The sequence below is a fragment of the Stenella coeruleoalba genome (genome assembly GCF_951394435.1).
Source record: "Stenella coeruleoalba genome assembly, chromosome: 3".
Lineage (NCBI taxonomy): Eukaryota > Metazoa > Chordata > Mammalia > Artiodactyla > Delphinidae > Stenella > Stenella coeruleoalba.
Window position 1 is genome coordinate 94334744 of NC_137148.1, and position 23727 is coordinate 94358470.

Here is a 23727-nt window from a genome sequence, read left to right on the forward strand (position 1 = left end):
TTCACCGCAAGTTATCTGTGGTAATAATCTTTAAATATCATGAAGTTTTGATAGGCACAGATTAAATAACTGCATTATCTATGCCAAACTCGGCACACTTATGATACCCAGCTCTGCTGAATTATGGTGTAACTATCTGAATACAAAAGAGCAGACAGGCAACCAGAAAAGGACATTTAACATACTCCCATGTTTATCACTTTAACATTAGTGTTTAAAATTTGCAAATCTAGAGGGACACTTAAAAAGCTACAGGACAACTCCAATACAAGAACCCCAATAGATAAATCTGCAGAATCTTAAACTTCAGTTCTTAATCCACTGGTATATATTGTTGAAGGAGTAGCTATTTGGTCTTCAAAAATTTTAGAATTAAAAGTCTGAAAATATGTTCATCCCTTGCTACACTGTAGCACTTGAAATTAGCAAGCAGGACAACCTGAATTCATTTTGCTCTTACATGCAGCAGTGTATATGCATCTTAAGACAGCTTAGAATTAAGAGTTAACTTCTAGTCAGTAGTGGTAAGTGACTAGAATTGCTATCCAATCAGTATTCTGTGGTACCACATATCAAAGTCCTAACAATATGACAGTCACGTTCAGCACTCATCACTTTTAGGTGGGGGATAGAAGCATGGCAAAAAGCAGTTGCAATTTTTTTTTTAACAGCATAAAAGCTTTAAACCCAGTTCTGCATCATCTTGTATTCCATTCTAGAATACTTGGAATCTTATTTCAATCAGCTCAATGTATGCAAGTTATAAAACACAAACACAGTCTAAACCCTATAGTCTACAGAAAATGCACTAATACTCGTTAAATGCAGTACAATCAATGAAGATTATCAAATAAGAAACACATACACGGCATTCTAAATTTTTAACATCATCTTAGGGCTGTTAACCAGAGATTGTACAAATTACATGTGCAAGACAAAAAAAACCAAAAAAGAAAGAAAGAAAGAAAAAAACCAAAGTAACTAACTTCTCAGTGCATCACACCCATTAGGATAAAATGTATGGCACTTTTATAATACTATATTACAACTCTCAATTTAAGCTGGGAGTGACTCAGACATTAAAGCCACATAAGAGCAAGAACTAGCCAATTCAAATGTTTACGATGAAACAGATCACCTTTTTTCTTTATAAAAGCACTGAAAATGTAATATGTGCAGATAACTCACTAAAAGTCTTCTCATTTCATTTGCCCCCCATTGTAGTGTCTTAAATTATTCTGTAATTATTCTACCTGTTACAACAGTCTGACTTTTAAGGCCTGTGTAAACTCTATTATGTTATTGAAACATACTATTTTCTGTGTGGTAAAAATGTCTTTATGAAAAAAAATAACATATCTGGTTATAGATCATAGAATAAACCCAAACAATAAAAACGATATTTTCCAAGCTACTGAGAAATAAATTAAACCATGATGTATCAATTTAAAATTATATCAATATTAACTAACATTTCTATGGTAGATTTTTTTCCTCATAAAATTAAACAGTGCAGAATAGGGCTTGGGCTATAGCTAATCACAACTGGTTTTCTTAAAAACAAAACTTTATTTCCTATAAACAACTGAAAGGTAATTTTCTTCCTCCACAACACATGTAGACATTAAACTGAAGGTTTTAAAAATCTCCACTACTTACAAGAAAAGTATTTTTAAATGGCTAAAAGGAACCAAAATACCAAATCAAAATACTTTAGTGTGCGAAGAGCAGATAGAAACAACCAAGAAAAGAGTAGATCATTGTGCTGAATATTTATGAATAGCCCAAAATAAGTCCCAAAGTTTTTCTACCTTTACAAATAAAAAAAGGTGTCCTTTCCACAGCTTGGGGAATGCATCGTACATCCCTCCACAACAAGTGTATGAGTAAGATTCTAAAAATGTTGCCAATATTAAGTTCTTCGGTACCTAAAATTAATTAGAGGACAGCAATATTACAGCGGCAATGGTGGATCAATTCTCAAAACGTAGTTACGATCCAACACGAGTTGTCGTGGTTCTTTTATCTGAGAAAAAGCTTTTCAGAAGAAATACCTGCCCTATGCTAACCACCAGAAGAATGAGGGCTTCTCCTACTGACCAATAGGCCACTCTTGTATTTAGATCCTCAGCTCGGCTTCGGCCTTGGGCCTCTCTCAAACGGAAATGAGTCTGATAGTCAATGACAGATTTCAGAGCTTCGTGAATTGAAACACAGGCAGATTCCATCTAAAGAGAAAGATTTTCAGTTAGTATGTTTTAATACTTTCTGTACAATCCATCTAGCATATTCATCTTTTCTTTTAATTTGATCGCAATTCCTCATCTGACTAACATTCTACTAAACTGGCACTCATTCATTCACTCATTCGTGTCAATGGTCCTGGCAAAGCAACGCTTCTACGCATTCTCACTAGGATGACTGGTAAGGCTAGAGATCCCATGAAGCAGCTATTGCCCCAAACTGGAACGTCCCAACTGTGGCATCTGTTAAGGTGGCAGATGGAACATGAAGCTAACAGTAGGAGAAATACTAAGCGGTTAAGGTTGGTAGCTACCGAGTTTCAAGGCCAGGTTTCTTAAAGAGGAAGAATTAGGAGGAAGGGAATGGCAGGTCACTAAATTTGACCAATTATAATGATATGAATCAAAGTCCAAATATATACAAAAACAAACGAAATATGGCATAAAAGTAGATTGTTAGTCAAAGTTATTTCAACTATCTTAAAAGCAGCCGAAACTGAAAAGTGATAGGTCAGAGTAGGAATTTTTTTTTCACGTTTACCACTTTGCTAAATAAGTCTTCCTCATGCCAGTCAACAAAACTAATATATACGTTCTCAACAGGACATAAGTTTCATTTTCACTGTGTAATGAGTTTGTAGGCCTTCATCTGATGACACCATAGCTTTTTCTAAATTACACTATCTGCTTTGAGATAGGTTAAGAGTAATTTTTTTTGTTGTATACCAGTTTAATGTTTTTCTACTGCTGAAAACTTAATCCTGGTGATGAAATATATGCTTTATTATACTTATTTTACATCACAAACCATGTATTAGTTTTTTATTTCAATTTTTGTTTGTTGTAATTTTAATAATAGACATTAGAAAATAATTTAAACACTTAATAAAGTTCTACCAAAGTAAGTATGAAAGGAATAGTTACAAAAATATTTCATTAAAAGTTCATTTAAAAAGTATGAGAGATGAAGACTGGCGTCCCTCACTGCCACCCGCGCTGGGCCTGCAGCAGCTCTTCTGTCCTGTGCTACAGACTCCCCAGAAGAAACAGTGTTTTCTTTGCTGCTTTAACAGTGGAATTAGATGTTAAGTATGTTGACATCGGTGCCCAGTATCCTGGTGAGGTAAGGAACAAAAGATCTTGGAATGAGGAGCCCTACAAGATGGCAGAGGAGTAAGACACGGAGAGCACCTTCCTCCCCACAAATACATCAAAAATTCATCTACATGTGGAACAACTCCTACAGAACACCTACTGAATGCCTGCAGAAGACCTCAGACTTCCCAAAAGACAAGAAACTCCCCACGTACCTGGGTAGGGCAAAAGAAAAAACAGAGACAAAAGAGTAGGGACGGGACCTGCACCTCTGGGAGGGAGCTGTGAAAGAGGAAAAGTTTCCACACACTAGGAAGCCCCTTCACTGGTGGGGACAGTGCGGGGGGAAGCTTCGGAGCCACGGAGGAGAGCGCAGCAACAGGGGTGCAAAGGGCAAAGCGCAGAGATTCCCGCACAGAAGATCGGTGCCGACCAGCACTCACCAGCCCGAGAGGCTTGTCTGCTCACCCACCGGGGCGGGTGGTGGCTGGGAGCTAAGGTTCAGGCTTTGGAGGTCGGATCCCAGGGAGAGGACTGGGGTTGGCTGCATGAACACAGCCTGAAGGGGGATAGTGCACCACAGCTAGCCGGGAGGGAGTCCGGGAAAAGGTCTGGACCTGCCAGAGAGGCAAGAGACCATTGTTTTGAGGTACGCGAGGAGAGGGGATTCAGAGTGCTGCCTAAACGAGCTTCAGAGATGGGTGTGAACCATGGCTATCAGCTTGGACCCCAGAGATAGGCATGAGACGCTAAGGGTGCTGCGGCAGCCACCAAGAAGCCTGTGTGCAAGCACAGGTCACTATCCATACCTCCCCTCTTGGGAGGCTGTCCAGCCTGCCACTGCCAGGGTCCCGTGATCCAGGGACAACTTCCCTGGGAGAACACACAGCCTGCCTCAGGCAGCTGCAATGTTACACTGGCCTCTGCCGCTGCAGGCTTGCCCTGCAAACCAATTATGACTACCATACCCTCCTCTCCCCAGCCTGAGTGAGCAAGACAGCCCTAATCAGCTGCTACTTTAACCCCGTCCTGTCAGGGTGGGAACAGACACCAGAGGGCAACCTACACACAGGGGCGGGGCCAAAACTAAAGCTGAGCCCCAGGAGCTGTGCGAACAAAGAAGAGAAAGGGAAATTTCTCTGTGCAGCCTCAGGAGCAGCGGATTAAATGCCACAATCAACTCGATGTATGCTGCATCTGTGGAATACCTGAATAGACAATGAATGTTCTCAAAATTGAGGCGGTGGACTTTGGGAGCAACTGTAGACTTGGGGTTTGCTTTCTGTGTCTGATTTGTTTTGGTTTTATCTTTATCTTAGTTTTAGTGCTTGTTATCACTGCTGGATCTGTTTATTGGTTTGGCTGCTCTCTTCCTTTTATTTATTTTTATTAATTTTTTAAATTTAATTTTATTCCTTTTTTTCTCTTTTTGTGAGGGTGTATGTGTATGCTTCTTTGTGTGAATTTGTCTATTTAGGTTTGCTTTTACCATTTGGTTTGAGGTTCTACCTGCTAGGTTTTTCTCTCTTCCCTTTCTTCTGAGCTGTGTGGCTGCCAGGGTCTTGGTGCTCTGGCCGGCTGTCGGGCCTGAGCCTCCGAGCTGGGAGAGCCGAGTCCAGGACACTGGACCACCAGAGACCTCCTAGCCACACGTAATGCCAATCGGCGAGAGCTCTCCCAGAGATGTCCGTCTCAACTCTAGGACCCAGCTCCACCCAACGGCCAGCAGGCTCCAATGTTGGACACCCCATGCCAAACAACTATCAAGACAGGAACACAATGCCACCCATTAGCAGAGAAGCTGCCTAAAGTCATACTAAGTTCACAGACACAGACACATACCAAAACATACCACTGGACACAGCCCTGCCACCAAAAGATCCAGCCCCACCCACCAGAGCACACACACCACTCCCCTCCACCAGGAAGTCTACACAAGCCACTGAACCAATCTCACACGCTGTGGGCAGACACCAAAAATAATGGGAACTACGGACTTGCAGCCTGTGAAAAGGAGACACCAAACACAGTAAGTTAAACAAAATGAGAAGACAGAGAAATACATAGCACATGAAGGAGCAAGGTAAAAACCCACCAGACCAAACAAATGAGGAGGAAATAGGCAGTCTACCTGAAAAAGAATTCAGAGTAATGATAGTAAAGATGATCCAAAATCTTGGCAACAGAATGGAGAAAACACAAGAAACGTTTAATGAGGACCTAGAAGAAATAAAGAGCAAGCAAACAATGATGAAGAACACATTAAATGAAATTAAAAATATTCTAGAAGGAATCAATAGCAAAATAACTGAGGCAGAAGGAAGGATAAGTGACCTGGAAGATAAAACAGTGGAAGTAACTGCCACAGAGCAGAATAAAGAAAAAAGAATGAAAATAATTGAGGACAGTCTCAGAGGCCTCTGGGATAACATTAAACACACCAATGTTCGAATTATAGGGGTCCCAGAAGAAGAAGAGAAGAAGAAAGAGTCTGAGAAAATATTTGAAGGGATTACAGTTGAAAACTTCCCTAACATTGGAAAGGAAATAGTCAAACAAGTCCAGGAAGCACAGAGAGTCCCATACAGGATAAATCCAAGGAGAAACACGCCAAAACATGTATTAATCCAACTAACGAAAATTAAATACAAAGAAAAATTATTAAAAGCAGCAAGGGAAAAGCAACAAATAACATACAAGGGAATCCCCATAAGATTAACGGCTGATCTTTCAGCACAAACTCTGCAAGCCAGAAGGGAGTGGCAGGACATATTGAAAGTGATGAAAGGGAAAAACCTACAACCAAGATTACTCTACCCAGCAAGAATCTCATTCAGATTTGACAAGAGAAATTAAAACCTTTACAGACAAGCAGAAGTTAAGAGAATTCAGCACCACCAAACCAGCTTTACAACAAATGCTAAAGGAAGTTCTCTAGGCAGGAAACAAAAGAGAAGGAAAAAACCTACAAAAACAAACCCAAAACAATCAAGAAAATGACAATAGGAACATACATCTCGATAATTACCTTATATGTAAATGGATTAAATGCCCCAACCAAAAGACACAGACTGGCTGAATGGACACAAAAACAAAACCTGTATATATGCTGTCTACAAGAGACCCACTTCAGACCTAGGGACACATACAGACTGAAACTGAGGGGATGGAAAAAGATATTCCATGCAAATGGAAATCAAAAGAAAGCTGAACTAGCAATTCTCATATCAGACAAAATAGACTTTAAAATAAAGACTATTACAAGAGACAAAGAAGGAGACTACGTAAAAATCAAGGGATCAATCCAAGAAGATATAACAACTGTAAACATTTATGCACCCAACATAGGAGCACCTCAATACATAAGGCAAATGCTAACAGCCATAAAAGGAGAAATTGTCAGTAACTACAAATCGACAGTAACTACAAATTACTGGCACTACTACAATAATAGTAGGGGACTTTACACCCCACTTTCACCAATGGACAGATCATCCAAAATGAAAATAAACAAGGAAACACAGCTTTAAATGAAACATTAGACCAGACGGACATAATTGACATTTATAGGACATTCCATCCAAAAACGACAGAATATACTTTCTTCTAAGTGCTCATGGAAAATTCTCCAGGATAGATCATATCTTGGGTCACAAATCAGGCCTTGGTAAATTTAAGAAAATTGAAATCGTATCAAGTATCTTTTCCAACCACAACGCTATGAAACTAGATATCAATTACAGGAAAAAATCTGTAAAAAACACAAACACATGGAGGCTAAACAATACACTACTTAATAACGAAGTGATCACTGAAGAAATTAAAGAGGAAATAAAAAAATACCTAGAAACAAATGACAATGGAGACACGACGATCCAAAACCTATGAGATGCAGCAAAAACAGTTCTAAGAGGGAGGTTTATAGCAATACAATCCTACCTTAAGAAACAGGAAACATCTCAAATAAACAACCTAACCTTGCATCTAAAGCAATTAGAGAAAGAAGAACAAAAAAACCCCAAAGTTAGAAAAAGGAAAGAAATCATAAAAATCAGATCAGAAATAAATGAAAAAGAAATGAAGGAAACGATAGCAAAGATCAATAAAACTAAAAGCTGGTTCTTTGAGAAGATAAACAAAATTGATAAACCATTAACCAGACTCATCAAGAAAAAAAGGGAGAAGGCTCAAATCAACAGAATGAGAAATGAAAAAAGGAGAAGTAACAACTGACTCCGCAGAAACACAAAGGATCATGAGAGACTACTACAAGCAACTCTATGCCAATAAAATGGACAACCTGAAAGAAATGGACAAATTCTTAGAAAAATACAACCTCCCAAGACTGAACCAGGAAGAAACAGAAAATATGAACAGACCAATCACAAGCACTGAAATTGAAACTGTGAATAAAAATCTTCCAACAAACAAAAGCCCAGGACCAGATGGCTTCACAGGCGAATTCTATCAAACATTTAGAGAAAAGCTAACACCTATCCTTCTCAAACTCTTCCAAAATACAGCAGAGGGAGGAACACTCCCAAACTCATTCTACGAGGCCACCATCACCCTGATACCAAAACCAGACAAAGATGTCACAAAGAAAGAAAACTATAGACCAATATCACTGACGAACATAGATGCAAAAATCCTCAACAAAATACTAGCAAACAGAATCCAACAGCACATTAAAAGGATCATACACCATGATCAAGTGGGGTTTATCCCAGAAACACAAGGATTCTTCAGTATACACAAATCAATCAATGTGATACACCATATTAACAAACTGAAGAATAAAAACCATATGATAACCTCAATAGATGCACAAAAAGTTTTCTACAAAATTCAACACCCATTTATGATACAAACTCTCCAGAAAGTGAGGGAACCTACCTCAATGTAATAAAGGCCATATATGATAAACCCACAGTCAACATCGTTCTCAATGTTAAAAACTGAAACCATTTCCTCTAAGATCAGGAACAAGACAAGGTTGCCCAATCTCACCACCATTATTCAGTATAGTTTTGGAAGTTTTAGCCACAGCAATCAGAGAAGAAAAAGAAATAAAAGGAATCGAAATCAGAAAAGAAGTGAAACTGTCACTGTTTGCAGATGACATGATACTATACATAGAGAATCCTAAAGATGATACCAGAAAACTACTAAAGCTAATCAATGAATTTGGTAAAGTAGCAACATACAAAATTAATGCAAAGAAATCTCTTGCATTCTTATACACTAATGACGAAAAATCTGAAAGAGAAATTAAGGAAACACTCCCATTTACCATTGCAACAAAAAGAATAAAATACCTAGGAATAAACCTACCTAAGGAGACAAAAGACCTGTATGCAGAAAACTATAAGACACTGATGAAAGAAATTAAAGGCGATACAAACAGGTGGAGAGATATACCATGTTCTTGGATTGGAAGAATCAATACTGTGAAAATGACTATATTACCTAAAGCAATCTACAGATTCAATGCAATCCCTATCAAACTACCAATGGCATTTTTCATAGAACTAGAACAAAAAATTTCACAATTTGCATGGAAACACAAAAGACCCCGGACAGCCAAAGCAATCTTGAGAAAGGAAAATGGAACTGGAGGAATCAGGCTCCCTGACTTCAAACTATACTATAAAGCTACAATAATCAAGACAGTATGGTACTGGCACAAAAACAGAAATATAGAGCAACGGAACAGGATAGAAATCCCAGAGATAAACCCATGGTTACCTTATCTTTGATAAAGGAGGCAAGGATATACAATGGAGAAAAGACAGCCTCTTCAATAAGTGGTGCTGGGAAAACCGGACAGCTACATGTAAAAGAATGAAATTAGAACACTTCCTAATACCAAACACAAAAATAAACTCAAAATGGATTAAAGAGCTAAATGTAAGGCCAGACACTATAAAACTCTTAGAGGAAAACATAGACAGAACACTCTATGACATAAATCACAGCAACATCCTTTTTGACCCACCTCCTAGAGAAATGGAAATAAAACCAAAAATAAACAAATGGGACCTAATGAAACTTAAGTTTTGCACAGCAAAGGAAACCATAAACAAGACCAAAAGACAACCCTCAGAATGGGAAAAAATATTTGCCAACGAAGCAACTGACGAAGGATTAATCTCCAAAATATACAAGCAGCTCATACAGCTCAATATCAAAAAACAAACAACCCAATCCAAAAATGGGCAGAAGAACTAAACAGACATTTCTCCAAAGAAGATATACAGATGGCCAACAAACACATGAAAGGATGCTCAACATCACTAATCATTAGAGAAATGCAAATCAAAACTACAATGAGGTATCACCTCACACTGGTCAGAATGAGCATCATCAAAATATCTACAGACAATAAATGTTGGAGAGGGTGTGGAGAAAAGGGAACCCTCTTACACTGCTGGTGGGAATGTAAACTGATATAGCCACTATGCAGAACAGTATGGAGGTTCCTTATAAAGCTAAAAATAGAACTACCATATGACCCAGCACTACTACTACTGGGCATATACCCTGGGAAAACCATAACTCAAAAAGACACACATGTACTCCAATGTTCACTGCAGCACTATTTACAGTAGCCAGGTCACGGAAACAACCTAAATGTCCACTGACAAGATGAATGGATAAAGAAGATGTGGTACATATATATAATGGAATATTACTCGGCCATAAAAAGGAACGAAATTGGACCATCTGTAGATGTGGATGGCCCTGGAGTCTGTCATACAGAATGAAGTCAGTCAGAAAGAGAAAAATAAATATCGTATATTAATCAATATATTCCACGCATATATGTGGAATCTAGAAAAATCGTACAGATGAACCTATTTCTAGGGCAGGAATAGAGATGCAGACGTAGAGAACGGACATGTGGACACGGCTGGGGGGGTTAGGAGGGATGAACTGGGAGATTAGGTTTGACATAAATACACTACCACGTGTAAAACAGATAGCTAGTGGGAACCTGTGGTATAGCACAGGGAGCTCAGCTTGGTGTTCTGTGATGGCCTAGACGGGATGAGGGGTATGGGAGGGAGGTCCAAGAGGAGGAATATATATATATATACACACACATACAGCTGATTCACTCCATTGTACAGCAGAAATTAACACAACAATTAAAAAAAAGAATAATAAAATGTGATACAAATAAAGGAGGTTAAGCGGTCCTAAAAGCGTTTATCTATGTAGGTTTTTATCTACCTATCTATCTTGCCTACACCAGGTCTCAGTTGTGGCACGTGTGATGCTCGTTGTGACACGTGGGATCTTTTTTAGTTGCGGCATGCGGACTTCTAAGTTGCAGCATGAGGGCTCCTCAGTTGCGGCATGCAAACTCTTAGTTGTGGCATGCATATGGGATCTAGTTCCCTGACCAGGGATTGAACCCGGGCCCTCTGCATTGGGAGCGTGGAGTCTTACCCACTGGACCACCAGGGAAGTCCCTGCTTAGGTTTTTAAAGCAAACTATCTTATTTTACAAATTAAAACTTATGAAGGTTAAGTTATAAACAATGGCCCCAAAGAAAAATCTTTTTACAAAGTGCTGTTCACACATAATGCTAAAATAAAGGGAACATTTCTAAAAATAAGAACATTTGAACACATCTTATTAATGCTTACAATAGGTTTATGAATTAAGGCTCTTACACATTCTTAAAAACTGCCTCTATCACTACATGATTTTGACCAAGAGACTACCTGGAACCTGGAAACAATGAAATCCAATTTAAGGTTTTAACAAAAAGGTGATAAATAATTCCTTTGAATACCAAACTACCTTTTAGACATACTCTAAGCTCAAAATGTATCTGAACTAGAAATAAAACAGCTCTTCTCATCACCTGAGCAGTATTTGTTCACTGACTCTAAATTTCTTTTGCTATCTTTCCCTCATTAAGCTATTCTTCAAAATAAAATCCAATTTAGTTACCTTAACTATTTTTGTTAGATGACTTACTATTAATCTTTACTAGTTTACCTTCAGTTACAGCAAAAGTTACTGTAACAGCAGTTTGAGTAACACTAAATACTGGTATAAAAGTATATATATATATATATATATACATTAATTAAAGCATCATTTTGGCTTCCAGTTATACCAACCTGCTAAGTTATGGTAGCAACATTCTTCCATGAATTATAGAAAATGCTTCATAATGCTAGAGTACTGTTTAGACTTTTAAGCTTTCTTTGCCATTGATGTTTCTACCTAAGTGATCCCCCTATTTTAATGTCTATTTTCTTTTCATAAAATCCTTTAACACTCTTCTTCACTAAAAAAGTCTGAAGTTCTCTGTGAAATGCCTAATCTACTATAAGAGTTAAGATACTTCTTAAAGGTTGAGTTAAAGTCACAAAATTCTGTATTCCATCAATGAGTTAATGGATATTAAATTATGCTTTTTTTCCCTTTAAACATATCAATGTTGTGTTACTGACTTTTCATTACCTGGGTAAGAGCACTGACTCGGTTCTCACTAGGAAACAAAGGTGGGTCTTCTCCAACTTGAAAATCAAAATACACGGTTTTATGTGTGAAAGTAGAAAATTCATTGCTGAAGCAAAATTTGTATGTCCCATTTTTGGAGGCTGTGAAGGTAAAACTATCATACTGTTTCTTCATCTCTTTGTATAACACATTACCATCAGGATCTTCTAATCGACAATCTACATCATAGTGACCACCAGTAATCACCTACAAAAGAGAAAAAAACAAACAAAAAATGAAGAGATCACTGCAACTAACAAGTTTGAGAAATCAACCAGGTTTCCTGTTGAAATGGCTATAAGGTTTTTTTTACCATCACAGGCAATTTTACATTTCTTCTTTTTTTTTTTTTTTCTTTGCGGTACGCGGGCCTCTCACTGTTGTGGGCTCTCCTGTTGCGGAGCACAGGCTCCGGACGCACAGGCTCAGTGGCCACGGCTCACAGGCCTAGCCTCTCCGCGGCAATGTGGGATCTTCCCAGACCCGGGCATGAACCCGTGTTCCCTGCATCGGCAGGCGGACTCTCAACCACTGCGCCACCAGGGAAGCCCCATTTCTTGATTTCTACCAGTGGATGGAACTTGGGAGGCAGATCTCAGTTCAACTAAAGCTTTACAGAAACTGAACAAATTTCCTCATGACAGGAGAGAGGGAACTAACCAACAATCCAGACAACTGTTCTAGTTACTAGAGGCCTCTTACATCACTTAATTCTCCCAACAACCCTACAAGACAGTATTTTTCCCTCAATTTGACAAACTGAGTTAAAATAAGTAAGCTACCCAAGATTTTTCACCTAGTAAGAGGCTGAATGCCAAATTCATACTCTTGACCCTTAAGCTTACTACCACGTAATATTTTCCTTCCTCCAATTTTTTCATCTAGTTTCCTATTAGCATCATCCTAGCACTCTCAGATAGTACAGTGAAGCACTTAAGTAGGTCAGTCCTTAGCCTAACACCCCATGCATACTTCTTTTAGAGAACTTAAGCTCATTTTACTGCCAAATTACAAACAGACTGTGTTTCTTAAGTTCTTTTATAGGTCAGTTATATGGAATTTGATACATACTTTGTTTTGAATTACATTTTGAGCAGAATAGACTTGTGGCCTGTTCCAAGAGTATATAATTATTTACAAACTTGTTTCCAAGAGAAACATAAATGATTAAACTACATTGTTTTAACCCCTGTGATTAAAGCAAAACCAAAACAGAACAACATGAAAGCAAATAAATGTTTTGTTCCTCTGCACAGTCTGTGTTTAAGGCAAAGCATATGAAAGGAAAGCCAGGGGTAGGTGAAAAGCTTCTGAAGAGGATTTTGGAGCTATTTTCAAAGGCTTATGCTTAATCAGTTACAATTTGAGCCATCTGAGTTATACAAATGAAGAGAAGAGGGAGACATTTTTCCTGAGGTTACTTGGCAAGCATAAGAGAGGAAGAAGGAAAAGGATTAAAGAGGAGAAAAAACTCCTTATATGAGAAAACACTGACTGGGAAAAAGAGGGAGAGGAGACAGGAGAAGAAACATAGGGTGCCTGTATCCACCTGAGGTAATGAGGAAGAGACATTGGGTTTGGGGGTTTCCAACCACCATGAGATATATTTTCAAGCTTGAACCCTCTGGGTTAGCATAATATTGACATTCTACATTTGTGGAACACAGAGATCAAACTTTGGACTTCAGAGAAGATTGATTATTTATATGACCTTTTGTCACTAAAGAGATAAGATAAATAACTGAACTATGTTAAAAGATCATTTTGATAATTAAATGAAATATAACTAGGCACTGAGGAAACCGTAGAATACGCAAATATTAACATACAGATATAACGTTTGACATAAAAACAGTGTCTTATCAATTGGGCATTTACCCCTCCCCACCACAAGTCGACAACCTTTCTTCTAGTTAAAATAATGACTTCATTTTATATACCCAATTATTCATACTTAACCATAGTACTTTGAATAATCAAAACATACATGCAAACAAAAATATAGAACCAGAACTGATCATCATGCCACTTTTCTTCTATCAAACTTTAAAACAAATAATCTTACTTCAGATAAAAATCACCCTTAAAACCTATCTGGTCACATAAGAAAGAAACAGGGGATCATCTCAAATTATGTGTCTACCTGTCCAGTTAGTCACAGAAACCTCTCGATATTATTGCCTCTCTCAAATTCACCCCATCTCTTCCATTCCCAATCCACAATCCAGATGGGACTATTGGCTCAACTTCCTAAAAGGTCTTCCCATAATCCAATCTCTCCTCCCTCTAATCCAGGGTTTCTTAACCTCAGTTATTAGATTATCTGGGGCTGGGTAAGTCTTTCTTTCAGGGGGCTGTGTTGCCCTGCGCACTGTAGCGTACTTAGCAGCATCTCCAGTCTCTAACCACCAGATGACAGTAACACCTCCCTCCCCACATGTCTCAAAACCTTTTGATAATTCCTGTGGCCTACAGAAAAATCCAAACCTGTTAACAACAGCATACCACACCCCTGTACTTCCTCAAGGAAGTCTCAGCACCTTCTACACCCTTTCTCACTCTATGTTCCAAAAATACCAGAAATTCTCTGAACAAGTCTCTGCTCTACATCTGCACTAATAGTGACAAATTACACAGGGTTTGTGTAGAAGAAGAATCACAGGACCCCAAATGACTACGCTTATAAATCTACAGTTTGTGAGAGGGAGAGAATACAATATAAAACATCACAGTCAAAAGCTGTCTCACAGCAAGAGGACAGAAGAGATCAGGTATGGGCTCCTTTGTTCTCCCGCTGTGAGGGATGTGGCCAGAAATATACCCTCTCAGATCAGGAACCACCCAAGTGTGCAAGAACACCTTGGAATCAGTGAGCCCAAAGTAGAGTCTTGACTGGGTTTTTTTATATTTTGCTTTTCCACATAAGCATATTTTTGCCGTATAACTATTCTCAGTAGCAGATTCTCCGGGGGTCTCACTGAGACCAGGTACAAATCATCAATCTCACTGTCATCGATGAACAATGCTGACAAACTGGCACAAACCTCCCCCCTAAAGCCCTCAGACCCACAGTTACAAAGCAACCCTGTGATTCAGTATTTTCAGTGCCGACTCAGGTTAATTTTCAGGCTTGCTGGAATTAAGTCTCACAAGCATAACATATCTGGTGAGGAAGTCCCTCCCCCCTCTGCCACCCTGTAGAGTAACTTCTATTTATCCCTCTAGACTCAGCTCATACATCAGACCCTCAGCTAAATTTCCCCTGATGATCCTCCGTCGTCAGCCAGCACTATATCTAGTGGGTACTTTCATTATTGCATTTAACATTACATGACTATGTGTCTATGTAAGGTCCCTGAGGTCAAGTTCAGCCTTATTTGTCTTTGGGAGGTAGTAAAAGGAAGTGGTTAAGAGCTTAACCTGGGTGGGAGGGAGGAAGACGCAAGAGGGAAGAGATATGGGGATACATGTATACGTATAGCTGATTCACTTTGTTATAAAGCATAAACTAACACACCATTGTAAAGCAATTATACTCCTATAAAGATGTTTAAAAAAAAAAAGAACTTAACCTGGAACCGCATACTGATTCTGCTGTTACACTTTGTAACCCTGGGTCTCAACTTACCGAAGCCTCAGTTTCTTCATCAGTAAAAAAATAATAAAAACTCTCTAATAAACCCATCTCATATCGAGTTGTCCTGAGAATTAAGTAATACACCTGAAATGCTTGCTATACTGTCTGCCACATAATAAACGCTAATTTTTTAGCCCGCAAGAGTAGTATAGTAGTACTCTCACCAACAAGCACAGCATCTGCACGTAGAAGTCAAGAAATGTTTGTTAAATTCAAACAAATAAAATTTTCACTGACACTTTATATTACAATTCTTGCTATCATCTTTTCTGTCTCCTGGTCCTAACCCATGAAGTTAAGCAAGCCTAAAAGTCATCCTTGGCCTCCCTCCCTCCCTCCCTCACTGTAGCCAAATCATCACCAAGTCCTGTTGCTTTTACCTAAAAAGTATCTCCCATCCTTTCACTTTTCTCCTTCCCCAGTGCTACCACCCTAGTCTCAGCCTGGACCACTACAATAGCTCCTAATCAGTCTTCTACATCTACTTGGCAACACTCCATAATACCTTCTCTACCTGCACAAGTTAACATCCGTACAGCTACCAAGAATACTCAGAACTTGTCACTACACTGCTTACAACCCTATGATAGCTTCTCATACTCTTAGGAAAAACAAAAATCCTTTACCTGGCCAGCTGGGCACTACATGGTCTGGCCCCTGCTGACCTCCCTTCTTCTGGCTCCTTATTCCTCGCTATAGTGGACCTCTCTGTGTTCTTCAAATTCCCAGTCACTGTTACCACAGTGACCTTGCAAAGGCCATTCCCTCTTCCCCCTCCCCAAAGCATTTACAACTCATCTTTTACAGTTCAGCATCAAATCACTTCCTAAAGGAAGCCTTCCCAGATTCCAATGACCAGACCGTATATCACCTATTCTCTGCTCTTAAAGCACAATTCTGATGAATGAACAGGTACTAATTAAGAAAAGAACTGTAGGATGGGTAGGGAATCAAGAATGATGGCAGCGACCCTATATATTTTGTTCACTTCTCTATCACCAGCACCTAGTACTCAACAGCTGTTCAAACACGTTAAGTCTACCAACAAAAATAGAAACAGTAAAGACTGTTCTAACCAATTTAAGAAACTACGTTTTGTTAAATAGGCACTTTTTATATAATCCCTCAAATGAAAAGGGGCCTCTCATTTATCACAGCAATTCCTTCTACAAATCCTTTGGCAGATGGTCTTCTGGTCTGGAATAGAGCTCTTGCAACGACAGGAACCACATTAACCAATAATCCTAATACCAATGGAAAAACTGAAAAGCAACGGAGTTAGATACCGGCAGCACTTGAAATCTGATTAAAGTGGAGGTGCGGATTAGACAGCGGCGGACTGACGTTGGGCACTATGGAACAGGAATACATTTTTCTTTTAAAAGGAAACTCTTAAAGAAGAAAGTTCAAAATGACGGACATTAGAGAAAAGACGGAAAAATCACAGCCACAGGAAGCATTTCTGGAATTTATATACCTTAACATCTGGTCTTAAATGTCTAATGCGCAAGGTTTCGGACAGGAAAGCCAAATGGCCTGCATCAGCTACCTAGATGTGATTCCTGAATCAGCCAAAGAATGAGAAAACAGTCTCGACCCTGGAACCGCGAGCTGGGGCCCGCGACCGCCTGAGCCCGTAGTACCTGGAACTCGAGAGTGCACTTGGTGCCCTGCGTGATGTCCTCGTAGAAACACTGCTTGGCATTGTCGGGCAGCTCGAACGTGATCTCAGAGGCGCCGCAGGGCCCCGGCACCAGCAACAGCAGCAGCGCGAGCAGCCTACAGCCCCAACGGCCCGCGACGGCAGCCCAGCGCTGCGCGGACCACAGCCGGGGCATCCCGAAGCGGCGGCGGCGGCCTCAACCGAGCTGCGGGGAGATGCGAGCTCACGTCTCCACGGACTCACGGCGCGCGGCAGGCCTCACCCCAAACGGCACCGCGAAGACGCACCGCAGAGTTGCTCCGAGCCCCGAGAGATTCGAGATGCGCAGCGAGTCGCTGGTTACAGGGTAGGGGTGCTGAGGGACCAGGGCCTAGACGCCAGAACGAGCTAGGGAGCGCAGATAAAGACGGCAGAAAACAAGCGGAAAAGACTTGAGATAGCCGGAAGCTGGAACAAGAGACTGGGGAAAGAGGCGGGGCTTGAGGCACCTGCTCCAGCGACCCGGATGTGCTCTCCCCCGGCCGCGGGGAGAGACGTTGGAGTGTGTACGTGGAAGCTAGCAAGGCGTCAGCTAGGCCTCCGACAGCGCCTGGGCCGAGAGGCGTGGCCAGCATGGTGAACGTGGCGGGGCGGGGCGAGGAGAAGGGGTGTGGCCTGTGGTAGGAGCTGCCGGCCCGTGAGTGTTTCTGCTAGAGCTAAACGCTAGGGAGGCTCAGAGGGAGTGATGAAGAGCCGATATTGCTCTAGAGGGCTAATCACCGGTGGTAGAGCGCTTTGTAATTTGCAGAGAATTTTCTTGTAAATAATAAGTTTGGGGGGAAGCAGCTTTGCTAGGAGCGCGAATTCTGTGACCACCAGACTGCAGTAGTTCTAATCCCTACTCTGCTGGTTACTGGCTGTGTGACCGTAGACCAGCTGCTTAACCTCTCTACTTCAATCTTTGAATTTGAAAAATGAGAAAAGTAATAGTACCTAACCCAGAGGGTTACTACAAGGCTTCACTATTTGAAAAAAACCCTAGAAGAGTGGTTGTCATACAGGAAGCATCATACAGTAAGCATGTATGTAAGAGCCAGGCAGGGAAGTCAGAGGGTGGTGGGAAGGCCGGGTGGGGAGGTGGAGGCGTTTGATGAGGGGGGTGATGAAGGACCTTTAATGGCCTCAGGTGCCCAAAGCCTCTGCAGGGGGAAAGGAGCCCCCAGGAGATGAGATTTGGGGGAGATTGCACCTTCCTGAGACCAAGTGAAACAGAGCAGGACCCTATGGGGCCTTCCCAGGACAGACAACCCCATGCCCTAACCGCCCCAATAGTGCCATGTCCTCAGCCTGCCTTTTGTCTGTAGAAAAACTTTAGTCAAAGAATAAATTTAATCAAGAAGTGAAAAACTGCAGAAGCAAAAAAAACCGTCAAACAAGACAAAACAGCAATAGTCATTAAACAATGTCAAGGACATTTCGTTCCTTCTCAAGGGCTATAGATAATATTCTGAGCCATATCCTTTGAGCAGCTGTCTTGTAGATAATGAAATCCCCACCAGGTGGAAGAAATTAACTACATGATGACCAGACTGTAGCCATGACATAAGCTACCACAATTCCGAGAACTGGCCTCAAAGAAATGGGAACAAACTGACCCTGGAACTGAAGACTAACTGTACTTAAAACAATCGAGGTGACACTGGTCAGACCACTGCATGACTAATTGCAGGACAACTGTCAGAGGTGACTGTGCTGTTTCTGCATGTAGCCCCCTCCCTCCACCTATACACACCTGAAACTCCCCTTTAAAAGGTCTTGCCCACTGATTGATTGTCAGTGGAGAGTTGATCTTCGGAGGTTTCCGGCCTCTGAAATAAAGCAAACTTTCCAACCAATCTTGCCTCTCGATTATTGGCCTTCGAGCGGCAAGCAGCTGAACCCACTTTTGGTAACGCTAGGCCAGAAAAAGAAGTAGTTTTTTGTGTGTGTCTGTGAGTGGAAAGAAGAATGAATTTCAAAGTAGAAAGCTTGGGTTCTATTTTCTAACTCTTGACTCTTGGCAAGAAACATTGCTCTTTTAAACCTCCATTTCTTCATGTATCAAGTGGCAATACAAACAAAGAATGAATGAATGAATAAGATTAAGACCATAATGCAATACAGTACACACCACCAGAGAGGCAGATAGACAAATTTTTAAAAATACAGCAATACCAGATGTTGGCGAGCAAATAGGACAACAAGATCCCTCATACATCGCTGGTGGAAATGTAAATTGGCCCAACGGCTTTGGAAAACAATGTGGCATTATCTAATAAAGTGGAAGATACATATATGGCCTAGAAATTCCACTTTGCATATACTTTAAAGTATGTACTTTACAGCAGTGGTTCTCAAAGTGTGCCCCAAAGACCTTTGGGAGACTTTGAAACCCCTTCAGAGGATCTGAGCTTATCTACTGGAGGTTGGATTTCCATCATACATCTCAACCAAAACAACATACAACATATCGAATGTAAAAGCAGACGAGCACCCAGCTTCTTGTATGAATCTAGATATTAAAGAGATTCACACAAATGTAAAGCAATGTGATCCTTATCACTAAATTTTCATTTGGACAATATTTCTCTTTTTCATGTTAAAATGTGTTACCTATGTTAACATATGTAGTAGGTGAAACTGTGTACCCCAAAAAAACATATGTCCAAATCCTAACTTCCAGACCCTGTGAATTCGACCTTACTTGGAAATAGGGTTTCTGAAATATAATTAAGTCAAGCATCTCAAGATGCAATCATCTTGGATTTAGAGTGGACCCTAAATCCAGTGACTGGTGTCCTTATAAGAGAAAGGAGAGGGAGAACTGAGGCACACAAACACAGACACACAGGGAGAATGCCACGTGAAGACAAAAAGATTGGAGTGATGCACCTATGAGCCAAGGAATGCCAAGGATTGCCCACAGCCACCAGCAGATAGGAGAAAGTCATGCAACAGATTCTCCCTCAGAGCCCTCCAGAAGGAACTGCCCTGGAAATACTTTAATTTCAGACTTCCGGCCTCCTCAACTGTGAGAGAATACTTTTCTGTTGTTTTAAAACACCACATTAGTGGCAGTTTGTTATGGCAGGCTCAGGAAATGAATATAACACATAATGGGTTTATTATTGTTATTTTATTTGTTTATTTTTAATTGAAGTATACTTGATGTACAAATTATGTCAGTTTCAGGTATGCAACATAATGCTCTGACAATCAAGTACATTGCAAAATGATCACCACACATCCAGTAACCATTTGTCACCATACAAAATTGTTACAGTATTATTGACTATACTCCCTATGCTGTATATTACATCCCAATGACTCATTTATTTTATAACTGGAACTTTGTGTCTCTTAATCCCCTTCACCTATTTCATCCAACACCCACCTACCTCCCCTCTGGCAACCACCAGTTTGTATTTTGTATCTATGTCTGTTTCTGTTTTGTTTGTTCCTTTGTTTTGTTTTTAGATTCCACATATAAGTGAGATCATATAGTACTTGTGTTTCTCTGACTTATTTCATTTAGATGACTACCCTCTAGGTCCATCCATATTGTTGCAAATGGCACAATTTCATTCTTTTTTATGGCTAATATTCCATTGTGTATCTATTGTTGTTATTTTAAATAAATTATTCAATAAATATTTTGTCTCAAATCTCTATAATTTAAATTTTTCATTAAATAATTTTTATTAATTTATTTTATTTTAACTGATTTTTAAGATTCTGGAATCAAAAATTTGAGAACCACTTATGCACAGGTATACCACGATACATAGGCAAGAATACTTAAAGCCAAAGTCTAATAATAGTCCCAAACTGGAAACAGCACAAATATCTATAAATTTGAGTGCAGTCTGAAATGCAACATTACATAGCAATGAAAATGAACAGATTATAGCTACACAGGACAACATGGGGGAATCTTATAAACACAATGAAAAAGAAATCATATAGAACATAAAGGCTGACATCAGGCAAAACTAAATGATACTGTTTCCCCTAATACACAGTGAAACTATGCAAAGAAGCAAGGGAATGATTATCTCAGAAGTCAGGATAGTGGGGAAGGATAGGGTGATAGGTGAGAAGCAACATTGGGTGGAGAATGGGGCAGCTTCTTTGGTGTTGGCAATGATCATTTTCATAGCCTAGGGGGTGGTTACATATATTTTCACTTTATAATTACTTGTTAAACTTATTTATTTTTATATGGTTTTATTTTTATATGCTTTTCTGCATGTGTGTTATATTTCACAGTGAAAGAAGGAAAACTTAATATGCTGGATGCATCACTTAGCCATTATTGTGGTAAAAAACACCCCAGAAAGTGTGGCTTAAACAATATGTATTTATTACTGCTCGAGAGACTATAGGTCAGCTGATGGGTCTGCTCTCAGGTGGGCTCAAGCATCGTCTCTGGTCAGCTGGGGGTTGGGTAGGCAGCTGTGCTTATCTTGGTTGGGTTTGCTCTTATTTGGGTGGGACAGCTGGTTATAGGCTGGTCTAGAATGGCCTTGGCTAAGACAACTGGGTTCCCCTCTGTGTAGTAGTCTCTCATACTCCAGCAGGCTAGCCCTGGACGGTGCACGTGGCAGTTACAGAGTTCCGAGAGAATGTGCAAGGCTTCTAGAGGCCTAGGCTCAGAAATGGGCCCTGTCACTTTTGCTTCATTCTATTAACCAAAGCCAATCACAAGGCCAACCCAGATTCAAGGGACAGGGAGGAACTGCAAAGACATTGTGTCAGTCAGGGCTCCATTAAAAGAAGCAGGACCACTAGAAGAAAAAACGACAATAACAAATATATAAATGAGTGTGTGTGTGTGTGTGTGTGTGTGTATATATATATATATATATATTTTTATTTATTTATTTATTTATATTTGTTATTGAATATAAATATATTTAATATTTCTATAAATGTAAATATATGTGTGTAGACATATAAGATAAGGAGTTGACTCTAGGAATTTGACTTTATTAATGTGGGAGCAGGTTAAACAGTCTATGGGAGGCTGCGGCTTCTTTGTCTGGTTCTGGAGCCTGAAGTCTGTAGATAAAGCAGTCAAAAAGGAAAGATGGATATGAAGTGGAAGAAGAAACTGGGCCTGTGAGGATGGGCCACAACCCACATCACTTTCTCACTCCCTCCAAGCGTCTGATTTCAGTGATGGCGGATCTGCAGGAAAAGCTGGTGTTCTTTACGCACCTGGCTCAGAATCAGAGAAGATTCAGGTGTAAAAAGCGATATCGTGGCTGCTTCATCCCTTCTGTCTTTCAGAATGTCTTTTGTGGTTCACTAACCTCCAACTATGTAGGGAATGGAATTCTAGGAAAGACTAGTTCTACTTCAGCTAATTTAATACACTACAAATCCACCATATACATTTTGCAAAAGTGTTGCGGGAGGTAGGTGTGAGAGAAGAATTTTGTTGATTTTTGCAATCAATCTACTCCACTGGATAAAGACAGAAAATGAAGAAATCTATATTCTTGTCCTTGGAAGGTTCATAAACTAGAAAGTAGAAATTTAATTGTGTTCCAGATTTTTAGTTTATCTTTTCACTTCTCAGGATTAATCTAAGAATCAGAAAGAATATATATGTGAAAAAGCTTCATAAAATACACAAATTAATATCATCTTTATGTCAGGTATACCTCCTTACTAGGGACTACAAGATATTATAAAAAATATTAACCATTATTTGTTTAGCTTACGGTGATAACACAGCAATGCACACTTTGACTCAAACATAGTCTTTGAGCCTACATAACGTAGGAAGTATAATGTAGTGTAAGCTTGGGGAAATGACCTACCCTTTCTGATACCTAATTTCTTCATCCATAAAAAGGAGGTAATTATACCCATTTTGTAGGTGGCTGAGAGGACTGAATGAGATGAGATAATATCCATAACAGTGCATGAAATGCAGTAGAGATTCTCTATATAATTCTCCTTCAAAAGGCTACTATTTAAAAAACCCTTTATTTTTCTTATTACTCCTATAGATGGGGGGGCTCCTCTTATTTCTGTATGTTAAAGTATTAGATCGGATTAAGTAATTAGATTAGAAATAACATAAATCTAAAATCAAAGTTTCAAATGACAAGGTTTAGGCAGAGGGAAGGGACATTGCCGTGACCTCCTTGGCGTCAGCGTCAGATACAGATCAGGGAAGCTCTAGGATTAAGCATTTGGCCTCGCAGAGATGAAGATGGCGGTTTAGGCAGCCCCTGACATAAGGGAGCAGGGACCAGAAATGTCAGCATCTTCATGATTCTCCCTACAGCCTGCATTCCTCTGTATCTGAATCTGAAACATTCCTGAAAACATGTTGGATAGAAATTTAGGCACTAGAGTTAGCCTCTAATCTAGTATTTTTAGAGTGGTTTATATTCTAGTATTTTATTTTATTATTATTTTAAAAATTTTATTTTATTTATTTTTGGCTGTGTTGGGTCTTCGTTGCTGTGTGTGGGCTTTCTCTAGTTGTGGGAGTGGAGGCTACTCTTCGTTGCGGTGTGCAGGCTTCTCA

At 39.8% G+C, this 23727-nt stretch overlaps 1 protein-coding gene across 1 annotated transcript; it reads right to left on the reverse strand.

Annotated features, from left to right (window-relative positions):
- Nucleotides 1-635: 635 nt before the first annotated feature.
- On the reverse strand, nt 636-17810 carry TMED7 (transmembrane p24 trafficking protein 7). The gene is made up of 3 exons (XM_079917686.1): nt 17143-17810; nt 11824-12069; nt 636-2228 (listed from the first exon to the last, which is right to left on the reverse strand). Exons 1-3 carry the CDS (start codon nt 17335-17337, stop codon nt 1992-1994), a joined length of 678 nt encoding a protein of 225 aa, XP_079773812.1. The 5' UTR covers nt 17338-17810; the 3' UTR covers nt 636-1991.
- Between the last annotated feature and the right edge of the window lie 5917 nt (nt 17811-23727).